The 13,255-nt window shown below is 38.4% G+C and overlaps 1 protein-coding gene across 5 annotated transcripts in view; it reads left to right on the top strand.

Annotated features, from left to right (window-relative positions):
* Positions 1-13,255, top strand: part of PDE1A (phosphodiesterase 1A) — a 208,750-nt gene that overhangs the window by 47,045 nt on the left and 148,450 nt on the right. For all 5 annotated transcript variants that reach the window (XR_006169460.1, XR_006169461.1, XM_042822474.1 and 2 more), the window contains exon 3: positions 8,896-9,009. Coding sequence is in view for 3 of the 5 variants with exons in the window: in XM_042822474.1 (XP_042678408.1) it covers positions 8,906-9,009 (104 nt within the window). In the remaining 2 variants the exon portion in view is untranslated. The remainder of the gene's footprint in view (positions 1-8,895; positions 9,010-13,255) is intronic.

Genomic DNA, 13,255 nt, shown 5'->3' on the forward strand with positions numbered 1-13,255 from the left:
TATTTCAAACCTTAGAATAATATATTAAAAAAAAAAATCAGCTTTTTGTAAAGGTATACTTCACCTGTACTATTGCTCTTGAAAATCAAGTTAGTGTGCTCATCAGTGTGCAGCAATGCACCTGGCTGGGTGAAACAATATGCTTTTCAGAGTAAAAAAAAAAAAAGTGCATATATATTGAGTACTATCTATGGGACATTTCTGGATAGTCAGAAATGGAATTATTTTCATTTTGAGGGAAGTACAAAACTGCTTTTTGTAGCTGAAGAGATTCTAGCATTGATAGCCTGGATGTTTTTTATAAGAAAGTGACTGCATTTCGTTAGTGGATTTGAAAACTTGATTTTACTAATGCTGAGAATTCTCTAATGCTGAGTGTTTGTGTGCTTATAATGTGCTGTCCCGCTGCTTCTCTGTGGGATCTCCTATCTTCTTTTTCTTCATAAGATATTTTAGAATATCTCAACTCAAGCTGATTAAAACACATACTTTCAAAACCAAAGTTAAAAGAAAAAAAAAAAGAAATATAGAAGGGAGATTTCTGATTTCAGATTTTTGCCTGTCCTTTTCTCAAGCTTTAGTGAAAAAGATTTCACTGTCAGCCTGGATGTCCAGCTCCAGTGTTTGACTTTTGTAGCTGGAGAATGTTTTTTCATTTCTAGCTGAGATTGTGTTTGTTACAAATTCATCTAATTACTGCTTCGTCTATCCTGAGTATTGAGAGCCACTGAATTTTTTTTGTATTAGCATGCAACATATATTAAAAAAAAAAAGCAGTGCAGCTTCTCAAACTACAATTATTGTATCCTTCTTGTAATGCTAACTCTGTTCTTCACTTACAATTACCTATACTTGTGCTATTCTTTATTCTTGTCCACATCTGGATGTTAGTTTGGATACGCACTAAAATCGGGCAGATGTGTTCACCTGAGATCTCTGAAACATTTCCTGCGTTTTGTGCTTAAATCCTGAAATTTGCCCTTCTTTACTGCAGCAGGGAGACCTCATAGAGCAGGGAGAGCCGTGATCTGGTCAGGTAGGCGTGCCAGATCAAGCAGAAATTTTTCAGCTTTTTTCACATCTGTAAGCAGATAAATCCATACTTGGTTTATGCTCAGTCTGTGCCCTGTTTCAAGGGCAACTGCCTCATTGTTTTATTTAAGATTTTTATGTTTATGAACACAGCAGCAGTGTTAGTTCACTTCTCCCTGTCTGCCAGTTTGACACAGGTTCCATCAGAATCAACCTCCAGGCTTTTTTTTTTTTTTTTTTTTAAACCATGAGGAGGCTTACAGCTGTTTACATGTGGTAAAAATATTCAGAAATTACACTGATGGAGATGAATGCAGGCAGAAAACGCATTCAAGGAAATGGCAAGTTAGATGCTAATAAGTAAACAAAAAGAGCTAGGGTAAGACAGCCCCCAAAAGAATCCCATTAGCTCAGTTGAGTAAGTCTCATTCTTCTTTTCCACTCTTTTTTCGAAGTCTCTGTCACGAGTGTCACTCCACTAGCCATCAGCATTAGTGGCTGTGCTGTGGCAGTGGGTGTGATAAGAGCTGCAGAAATGGTGGCTTGTTTTTTCCATGCCACTGACGCAGCTGTAGGATAATGGCAGGTACAAAAACACTGCAGTGAGAACAGGCTATGGCAGAGGAGTTGCAGCTCTTTCTAGGGTACACAAAGCTCCTTTGGTTATGCACCCCTTACAGATGATGTCAACCTTTTGCAGTTGAGCTGCTCCTCCAGTGACACCTTTGGAGTTCAGTGCGGTTCAGCTGCTCCCTGGCGCTGGGATTCAACCTGCATGTGGGAGCAGCTGTGCTGACCTCCACCAGTGGGCAGTGTTTCAACAGATGTTTATCATCCACTTGTCCAAGTATCAATAAAGCATGAATTAATAACGTAGATAATTATGCTTTTAGACTCTGTCATTTTAATACTGAAGTAAGAAACAAACATTTTATTTTTAAAAACTAATTTTGTTAGTTGTGGTTTTGATTTGAATTAACATATTCCTGTCACTTTCCTATTGAAAACTATATTCAAGGATATTTATACCAAATCATGGGTTGATATGAAAAACCTGAGAGAGGGATGTTTTGCCAAGGCAACGTTAAAACTTTACCTTTCCACTTTGGTTGAACTTGCCTGTTCCAGTGATATTAAACACAGTTAAGTGATACTAAACATCTGACTGTCAGTGAGTTTTGCTCTTGTCATTAATCTTGTTGCATGCTAGACTGTTGAACTAATGTTTAAGTGTGCTGCCAGTTTTTACCATCAGTTGAGTACTTCACTCATCTTTTAGGATGTTTTAAAGCCAAAAGCTGGATTCCATCTTGCTGGAATTAAGGTTAAAATACAGAATATGCTAACAAAAGACCCTTCAGATTTCAGCAGTGTTTAGTTTTCATGTTCTGTAGCAAGTCCCTGAAGTGCAGATATTTGGCACAGAATAATTCTAAATCAGATAATACTGTGCATACTCCAACCCTATCATGTCATATACTTAATAATATTAAATTCTCTTTCATACTATACACTATGGGTCTTATACTGCTGAAATTTTTTTGTGATTAGAAGCCACGAAAATAAAGTTTGAATCTTCTGATTTTTCTCAGGCATCATATGTATCTCCTGTACATTTTATACTATATTGTATATCATCCAAGTTAGGTTGAAGGATGTAGGAAATATGTTCTTGCTTCTCTGTTAATCACTCCCTGTATTTACACTTCTAGCATGTGTATACACTACCAATGACTCCATTTTCTTGTTAACTGCAGCAGAAGGCATTTTGCAGAGGTGTTATGTAAGATTCCTTCTTCATAACTCAAGGGAGAAAACCACTGCTTCTACAGAGAATTTTTTTAAATATTAAAGTGAATGAAAAATATTTTTCTACGTCATAAGAAGCACTTCTTGTATTGAATAAAGACATAGGAAATACTATGCTTCTATCAGGTAGTATTCTGTTTCCAGTGATGGTTAGCAGAAAATACTCAGAAAAGGAATATAACAGTGAGTAGGTACTTAAAAGTGATCTCTCTCTATGCTTTTTTACCTAATGACATTCTGCAGTTTGTAGGCATTGTACGCTGGATGTTGGACCTGAACCATTTTGTTTCATAGCCATCACTGGACTTGCACTTAATGTATTGCCTAGTCCTTTTTGAAATAATTTATGCTTTTAGTTTTCATCATTTCTCCTTGATGTATAGTTCCACATTTAATAATATAACTCAGTTAAGGGTAGATTCCCTAAATTTCATTTTCAGTTTGATTTTTTTTTCCTTTCTGTTGGCATCTGTTTTGTCAGAGTCTTTTATAAATATCAAGAGACGTTTTCTTGTTGCTATGGTCCTTGTGAAAGTAACATATCTGAAGTGAACACTTTTCTTTGTTGACTAGTTTAAAATGGATGCTAGAAATAACTTCTCTAGACAGCAGTTAGCTGGGACAACTGTACTCAGTGCTGGCTTGGTCCACACACATCTTGTACCATGAGCTAGTTATTTTATTTTCTTTGTTTCCTTCGTAGTTCCATGAGATAAGCTGGCAGATGCTCTGTCAAATCCACTTTCCTTTCTCCTTTTACCTTTTATTCTGTTCTCTCTCTTTCCTGAGCTGTACACCCATGCCAAAAACTTGGCAGTTAGTTGTCCACAGTCAACCATAGCTTTTGTGTTAAAAGACTTTTATCTTATCTTACCATTACCTCTTTGATACATGATTATCGTAATTATAATGGCTTCATGAATACTCCTAAATAAGAGATTAAAAAATGTGTGAAATTTAATAAAAGTGTCCTCTGTTAGGAGCACAACTAATCCAGTACATTAATATTTAATCTACAACTGTTGATTCTATGCTATGTAGGCAGCCTTGCCCTCTTTGCCATTGAAAAGTAGTAATCTCATGTTGACATGAAACAAACCATTATCTCTATGATTCTCTATGACAGTTTATTTCAATCTGCGCATCTTTTTTCTGCAGTGCTGCCAGTTTTAGAATGGCTTCCTTTTTTCTTACTTTTTTTTCTAAAAATGAACATACTTGTTTTTCAGCCAAAAAACTTCTTGATGGGTTCTTAGAAGTGAGTTCTTTTTTCATGAATGTTTCTCATGTACATGAATGTACCAAAACTTCAGCTTGATGCTATTACAAACCAGTGTGTTCCTATTTTGAAAAACTTTAGTCTTCAGTGATGCTCTAGTCATGTATTTTGGACAAGGTGAAGTGCAGCCTCTTGCTTCTTTACTTTTTACAACTAATTACTGGAAGACTATGATGGTATCATAGCAGGGAAGACTTCGTAACTATTATGTATGTTCCATCCACTTTCAGACATCCAGTTTGTTTTCCCCATATCAAAGTTATGATTCAGCTTAAGTTAACCAGTGCATTTCTGCCTGCAGCTTCCCATACGCCTGCAGCTGGATGTAGCATGCAACTGGCAGTTGAGCAGTTTGAAGCCCCAAATACGGAAAATCACATGTAGCAAAACATACTTTAAAAAAAAAAAAAGGGAAAATTCTCCTTGTTAGCTCTCCTTTTTTAGGTCTTCTAGTCAACCTGTGTCAATCCCAGCTTTTACCTACTTAACTGAATTGATGCCAATACACTGTGTAGGCCGTATGTGTGAATCTCTCAAATCGTTATCCATCAATTATGTAAGACTGCTAATTTTATTAGTGTATTCTATGGAGACAATATTACTGCAACATCAGTATTTTACCTCTGCCAGGTTGTTGATTCCCTTTTATTAAATCAAGTCCTTTGATTTTAATAAGAGTAGATGCTCCTTTTTCCTCCGTTATGTTTTTACTGGTTAACAGTTATCACAATCGGGCATAACAAGCAAGCTGGACTCTGCTTGTGAAGAAGGAGATTGCACGTTGCAAGCGTGAGTGCAGCAGACACTGGGGAGGCTGGAGGAGACACTGCAAGCACTGCCTGACAAGCTGGTCCTTTGTGCTGGGGGCAGGGATTGAGCAGCGAGATCCTTGTCCTGCTAAGTTACCACGGCACACTCGAGCCCACTGGCATTCAGCTCCTCAGTAATTAACTTCCTGACTTGTAATGGTACTGATCGCTATCTCACATCCAGCAAAGAAGTGTAATGCTTTATTTGTCTCTGTGAATTATGTATCAGTGCTTGCTCATTGAGAAGCCAGGGCGTTCAGCATACAATCCAGTCAGACCCAATACATCCTCTGTCTTCTTAAAAGTAGTTTTTCTTTTTTTCTTTTTTTCCCTTTGATATTTTCACAGTTCTTAATTGGTTCACGGCCCTTCTGCAGCTCCTCTGCAGGGACGATTGTGCTATTGGATCTGGAGGAATGCATATTAACCTGGCAAGTCACCTGCAGGCCTCTTGTTATTCCTTATTCTTCATCTATGTGTTGTGAAGATAATTTCAAAACTCCATTTCTCCTCATCAGAACCTGCACAGCCCTTTCTAGTTTCCATAACCAATCTGTCATTCCCAGTTTTGAAGCAGGTCATTTTCAGACTTGCTGTGATTTTGGCATGACAGTAAAGGTATCTTAGTATTCGGTATTGGAGAGCTAACCAGATTTTTTTTTTTTTTACTAGTGAGTGCATTTTAAACTAATTTTTTTGCACTGATGTTTATTTCTACTGATATGAAAAGAGCTCAGAATGTATTACCATTAAGCATAGGTTCCTATTTGATGAAGTGGAATAGGGAGTTATATTTTCCCTCAGAGAGAGAGTGAAAATCAATACTTATTTTAAAATGTATTCATGTTGAGTAGCTGAAGCTATTCATTTCAGTCCAGAAATATTGAGCAGCAAATTAAAAATAAAAAACTGGTAAATAAAGAAGATTATATTTCTATAGGGGGAAGAAGAACTGTGATAACAACTTGCTGGGACTGTAACACAAATATCAGGTTAGGTAGGGCGCGAGCAGAGCAGAATAAGAACAGGAAGTAGCTGGAGTAAAACAAATTAATATCATTTACCATCTCAGGTGTTATCTTTTCTGGCTGACTTGACTTCCTAAAATATCTGCTTCTCGTTTAGTACTCTGAATCACTTTCACACCAATTTGTACAACAGACATGTATTTCTGAGCAAGTCAGGTCAGCTGTAGTTCCTTCCCCGCTTCCCTTGTTGCACAGGGGCAATTCTGTTGTCCTCTCTTCTAGCAGCAAGCTCCTACCCTGTGCTGCCTCATGAGCCTGTGGGGAGCTGCTGCTGTAACTTATCTTCCTTTCCTCATGCCTCCATAAGGATAGATTTGCTCGCTTTTCCAGGATAACAGCTTACCTTTCTTTTTTTTTTTTTTTTTTTTTTTTTTTTTTTTTTTTTAAGTGGTTTGTTTCTTTCTCCTTAGTGCATGCAGAACACCTGCTTGGGGTACTTCCTTGGTTTTCTAATGACTTATTGATATCTTTTCATGCGTTTCCTGTTGTTTCTTTCATTTTTAGAGCCTGGTCAGGTGATTCTGTTGCAGGGTTTTTTGCTGTTTCAGCAGTGTGGGCACACAGGGAGCAAAGATGTGCTGGGTTCCCTTTGGGGGGTTCTGGTGAAGTTTGTGGGTGTATCTCCGCTCACAGCTATATTCGGGTGGTTTGTTCCTTTAGGAGGGATGTTACCTGCTGATAACACTTCTCAGTAAATCAAAGCAATATATTTTCTTAGCTTATTTTCTTGGTGATCGGGAAGAGAACAACTTAGATGCTCTACTTTTTTTTTTATCGTAGATTTGTATAAGAATAGGGAATTCTTTACGACAAAAATTAGGTCCTTAAAATTCCCCTGTGTCCCTGGAAGTTGATGTGGTTTCTATAAATACTTGTTTTCTTTGCGTCGTCTCAGAGGTCAGGGAGTTACCAGAGGGAAGAGCCTGGATCAGTGTGAGAGTTCTCATTAGTTATTCCTTGGAGAGGTCTTCATACTCTTCCCAACCTTAGTAGGACTTTGTGCACAACAGGAGTGGAAATCTGGGAAGTTTCTAAGTGGTTCCTCAGAGAAGTTACAGAGATACTGCTGCCTTTTTAACAGAGTAAATGCTTTGCAGTTTCTGAGAAAACAGTTGTTTGCATCTTCATGTTGTTTTATGATGCTGTTTGAAAATTATTAGAGAGATTTCTCATCCCATGAGTGTTTTTTGGATATTGATAGTAAAGTTTATAAGAATGATGATTATATGTTTGAGTCAGTAATAATGAAATGAATGTCACTAAAATAATACAATTTTAAAATTGTGTACGTGTTAAAACCAGAAAAGTAAATGAAATGCAGTGTTTAGTTCTCCACGTGAGATCATTGTGTAACAGATGCATCTCATACTGTTTTGTAACTCCAATAGGGGATATTTTAAAACTGTAACTTGTACAGGAGAAAAGCATCCCGGAGAAAGTAAATTAATAAGAAATTTCTGAGGAGTGTTAGCATTATTTCAAAGCAGTGAGCCTCTTTTTTATTTTTCTGTAAGATCCCGAATACTTAATGCTTGACCCTTTTCTGCCGATTGCATCAGATGGGAACTTCTTGACAGCTCACATCTTCGCACCATTTAATACATATAAAGATGTCTAATTAAAGCCATATGGGATATGCATCTTCTACCTTAGGCTCCTTTGAAATGGCATCTGAGGGCCCTGGTTTACAGTGATCTATCCCAACTCAGTACCCCTTTCCCGTCTGGGTGACACCAGCAGCTGGTGACAGCAGGCACACTGTCTGCCAATTGGCACCTCGCTCTTGACTGGCTTCTTGCACAGCTCTTACTGAAACAAACACAAGCTCTGACAGAAGTCTGTGAAATATTTGATTATTTGGCTTTTGCTTCAGAAATGAAGATTGTTTCTGATTCACTGCAGTGCTGTTTATACAGTACAGGAGGCACTCTACAAAGCCAGGTCTGTGGCTGGGCAATCAAGGAAATCCTCTCCTTTGCCCCCTCCAAAACCCAGCATTGGCTGTACACCCAGGTGCTTAGTTCCGCACTTGAAAGGCAGCCCTGGCAATGTGCTGTGTGGCTGGCATACCTTTTTGTCCCCAACCCCTGTGTTGTTTGCCTGCACTTAATAGTTTTGCTGGCAGACACAAGCGTGGTGCTGTCCCACAGGATTCGCTGAGCGGGCTGTCTTGCAGCTGCTGCATTTCCCACCACTGAAACTGACAGCAACCTACTGTGTGGAGTTGCTAGGAGAAGGTGAATAGTCATCATTACAGCATACTCCTTCAGTAACAACCTGTAGAGCTCTTTAATTTCTCTTCTGCGGGGATTTATACTTCACTGCGACTTAACATTGGTCATTTTCTTCTCAAGAAGCTTGTAGATGTTTACTCTTTAAAAATCAATTTGGGATCATCTAAAGGGAAGGAAGTGGTGGCATTTGAACGTGCCCTCTTTGTAGGGTGATGTGGCTGATACTGGCTCCTACCATCTGCTTTCCTATTGCAGCCTGTTTCTCCAACCTGCAGAGCAGAAGCCAGGCTTTCTTTCCTTCTGGATTGTTAAAACTGTTCACATTTATCCTGCATGGCAATGCGTTATAGTCTGTTTTAAGGAATCTTTTGTGCTTCTGTGCATATTCCTACTGCAGGCAAAGTGCGTGAGGAAGGAGCCTGTGCAGGCAGTCGGTAGCGTAGTAGCTGGCTCACGCGAATGGATTAGACTCGTGAGGTCAGAGGAGCTGTGTGCTGCTCTGTGCTTGTGTGGGGGGGAAGAGTGGATTTTTCTGCCCAAGTGAGTAGCGATTCAGGCAGAATCATCCCTCAGCTCTTGTAATTCTGATGTGTTTTGATGTGAAAGCTGCTACTGTCTAACATACGTGGATCTTCTGACGTTTGTAGTGGACTGAGGAATGCTTTTACTTGCTGCTGAGCCTGACTATAACTGTGTCACTGTAGGACAGTAACCATGGGGGCTCGAGCAACGGAAACAACTCGGGAACTGGAAAGCACCTCTATAAAGTATCAAATAGGAGGACATGCAGAGAAAATGTGGCAGCGGCTCAAAGGAATGTGAGTACTTCCCTCCTTGGCTTTTGTTCTGTTCCTTAGGAAAGACTGTTTTCATTCGTTAAAATGACTAATTAACAAATGGGAGAATTATCTCTAAGCTGTGAATAGTATTTGCTCTCATAATACAGTACTTCACTCTCTTGTATCATGGTACTTAGATTAATATTGAATGCAATATAAGGTTCAATCACCTCATTTAAAAGACAGATGAGTAGTTATCCAAACTGAAATTGCAGGTAAGTCCTTTCATGTTTACACTCCCTTAGCTCTGATGTGATTTTGTGAATGTTATCTTCAGAATCAGCATTGCCAGAGCCGTTCCATCATTCCTGCCAATATATGTGGGTAAGTATATTACAGCAGTTCCATAGGAAGTATCAGTACTTTGCCTTTTGAGAATGCAAAGAACTCTGTTAAAAGATACCTAGTTATGGGGAGGATGCTAGGAGGATGCTTTGTCTCTGTTTTTGGTCTTTGTCTTTGTTAAATATTCTGGTGCTTAGCAATGCCAAAAACTGATTAAAGAACTGTTTGAAGGGAACACAATGCACCTGCTATGTATAATTTGGTATGCTTGTGAAAATTTCAGTGTAGGTTTTTTGGTGGAAGTGATCAATAAACAAACTTCTACAACATGTCAGGGAGAAAGTCAACTAATGTGTTCTAAACACCTTAAACTTCAGCACCTCTTCCAAGTACTTGTCTGTTTTTTTCTCTGAAATCTGGTGTCGTGATGTTACAAAGGAAAAGACACGTTACCATTCTGCTTTGAAAGTGATGATAGGACATTCATTCTAGCTGGAAATATTTGAAATACTGAGTTTCTAAAGGTATGCCACAGTTACTGTACAGTCTTTCTGATGTCAAAGGAAAAAGTTTGATTGAAATCTCTGCATCAATTTGAATGCTAAATGTTGAATGCACTGGCTATGGCTCTACCTATTTCCCCTGTGCATTGGGTGGAGATTTGAGCTGGCTGTGGGAAAAGGAATTTCTGCTGTCTGCTTTCTTTCATGTGAAAGTTTGTTTGCCTCTGTGGAAAGCAACTTTTCAGTTATGGTCAGAAATTTATCAGAACTTGTTTATGATATGCTTCTGAATATTTGCTATGAATCCTATCATCATTGTTTAATATTATGCATTTTGGCAAACACATTAGTCCTAGAAACTGCGCAGTGCACTTAGAATAAATATTCTGCCTGATGCCACACATCTTGCCTCTGAGTTTCAAACACAGAAGCACAGAATCACAAAATTCCAACCCTTGGGTTGGAAGGGACTTTCAGAGATCACTGAGTCCAACCACCCCGATAATGCAAGCACCCTACAGAAAGTCACACAGGTAGGCATCCAGATGAGTCCTGAGTATCTCCATAGAAGGAGACTCTACAACCTCTCTGGGCAGCCTCAGTGTCACTCTGAGAGTAAAGAATTTCTTCCTTATATTAATATGGAATTTCCTGTGTTGCAGTTTCTGCCTGTTGCCCTTGTTCTGCACTCATTCACCACTAAAGAGTCATCTTCCGTCAATTTGACTCCCAAACTTTAGGTACTTATGAAGTTATAAGATTCCCTCTCTTCCTTTCCAGCAGAGACCTCCATCAGTTTGTGCAGGCTTCTATTTGTGTAGGATCTAATCTGCTGCTTTTGTTCATTTTGTATATTCTGTTACCACCAGAGTAAGAGTGGTATTTCTTGGGCTGAAATGTTTTCCTTCAGAATTGTTCCATTAGACAAACAAAAGTAAATAATTAAACAGTAGTGATACTCAGCTTGTTTTCTGAAGCAGCTTCAGCAAATAAGGCCCGGGGTTCTTTAGGAGTAGTTAAAACAATGGTTTCAAGTATTTGAAAACTGTCTTTCACCTGACTGTTACAACTGCAGTGCTAAAATACTTGTATTTTAAAAAAATATATTATACATAAATATATTATTATATAAATGCTCAGCTGAGTATTTCTCAGACTTCCCAATGATTTCATTTTAGTCATTCCCTAGTCAAAAGGAAATCACTGACCAGTCAATGCTCTGATGGGAAAAGTTCAAAGAGTTGAGTTTTTTAGAGCACATCTTTATACTGAATTTGTAGTTTAAACATCAGACATTAAGGAAAAGGATTAATTTTGCTGGTGCAGATACATTTGTTTGTATGTGGGAGGAAAGATGGACAGATAAGTAGGACCAATACTCATTTGGGAAGAATCCTTTATGAATTGTCAGGAGAATTGTTTTGTCTTAGGGGGAGAACTATTAGTGAAACAGTGTGTGTGTGTAAGTAAATTACACCCTTACAGTAATATTTCTACACTTTAGTCAAGATGTAGCGTGAATTATGGGGCTGAATCTTTTCTTGCTCTAGTCCAGAGGACTGCTAAATGCAGTCTACTATACTTTGTTAGTTGAGAGTTCCAATCATCTTCTTGCAAGCAGGTCATTACTTGTGAAAGATCATTGGATTTCATTTGGGTAACTGTCTAGTTAGTGTTTAAAAGATACACAGTGGGCCCTTAACTAAGATAGTATGTCACTTTATCATGTCAGCTTTTTACATAATCTACATTTAAATAAAGATTTGTGTGCAGAGTTCCTTATACATTTAATCTTGTAGGTCTTTTTAAAAATTATATTTTATTTCTATTTTTTTATTTTCTAAATGCAGTCTGTTGTTTAAGCTAGTTGAACTGAATACACTTCTCAAAGAATGAGAAATCTGCATATGAGTAACCAATGAGAAAACTGGGCAGTGTGAATAATGTTGGACGGAAAAGCCTTTCTACATAGTTTCTATTCCAACAGGTACCATGCAAACCAATAATCTACTGCTCTTCTTATGTCCTGCAGTAAATACTTGGATATGTAGAATAAGAGTCCATACCTAGCTTCTGCCCTGTCTATGTGGCCTTAGAGCCAAGTTCTGCCTATTGCATTGTAAGTCAAAATCCAACTCTTATCTTCATACTGAAACTGCAGCTGAAACTGTAGCAGAAACTGCAGCACTGCTGCAAACGAAGAACTTCTCTGGCAGAGGAAAGGTTAATTCGAAGTAAGTTGATCCTTAGCATTGGTACTAAGTTTATTGATGTCTGAGTGTATAAAACACAAGCTTGCTGTAACAGGACTTACTTGTGGAAAGGAATTGTGTACACTTCTGTCTTGACTCAAGCTTCTGATTTTGAATTAAGACATTTTCAGTATGCAGACTGCAAGCTTCTACTGTTTCATACTTCAGGGAGAAAGCAGACACAAATAACAAGTGCCAGCAAAATATGTCGTATAATAGTGTGATTTAAATAATTCTTTGTTACTCAGAAGAGTAAAAGCAAAAGCAGTTCAAACTACACTGGAATTGGCACTGCCTGCCTTGGGAACGTGTTGTGTATGTTCCTCTCTGGAAGGAATCTCCTCATGGTCTGTCCAGGTGCATCCTTCTCAGAGCATTTAATGCCACTGAGTTCTTGCTTAGCCTTTCACTCTGTGAGGTAAGAATTTACTTTAGACAGTAACTAAGTCTCCAGTTTAATAGTATTCTGGTGTCAACAGGACTGGAGTATTTGCTGCCCATGAAGGCTTCTCTTCCAATACTGACAGAGAATATTAGTGAGCTCAGAAAGAGATTCAACTTCTTTTAAGCATTTTGCTTCACAAGGGTTCACCCAGAGAACCAGATTTAAAGAAGGGCTCTGTATGCTCACTGACTTTGCAGTGTTTGGTGTTCTCCTTAATCTGCAGTTGACTTAACCCTGTGTTCCTCATTATGCTGAGGAATGGTGCACAGTCTGTTTACAGTATGCCTTGGCTGTCTGCCACTTTACTCAGTGTCACATACAGAACAGACAGACTCACCCACAATATACCTTTTGTTGCAAGTAGGCATCTTTTTTGCAAGACGCTTCTTCTGTCTCCACTACGGTTGAACCCAGTATTAGGAATGAGTTCCATTTCTGAGCTTTAAATTAATTTGTGAGAAAATAACTTTTTTCATGGCATATTTGCCAGAATTCTTTGGGAGATCTCTGAATAGAAAAAGTTAAAATGGAGCATCTGAAATATCTGTGGGGTTTGAGTTCACTGTAGTTAAAATAAACTATTTCCTGTAATTGTTACTGATATAAATCAGAGAATATTTGCTATTGCCATTGCTGACCACTAAAACTAATTTGTGCTAAGCTGGATGGCAGACGGGATTGAGGAAAAGCAGAACCTTCTTGTCATATCTTCTTCCCTTTCTGTTACTCTGCATCCAAAA

Source organism: Centrocercus urophasianus, unplaced genomic scaffold (genome assembly GCF_019232065.1).
Source record: "Centrocercus urophasianus isolate 14NV4802_14NV808 unplaced genomic scaffold, USGS_Curo_1.0 seq_20, whole genome shotgun sequence".
Lineage (NCBI taxonomy): Eukaryota > Metazoa > Chordata > Aves > Galliformes > Phasianidae > Centrocercus > Centrocercus urophasianus.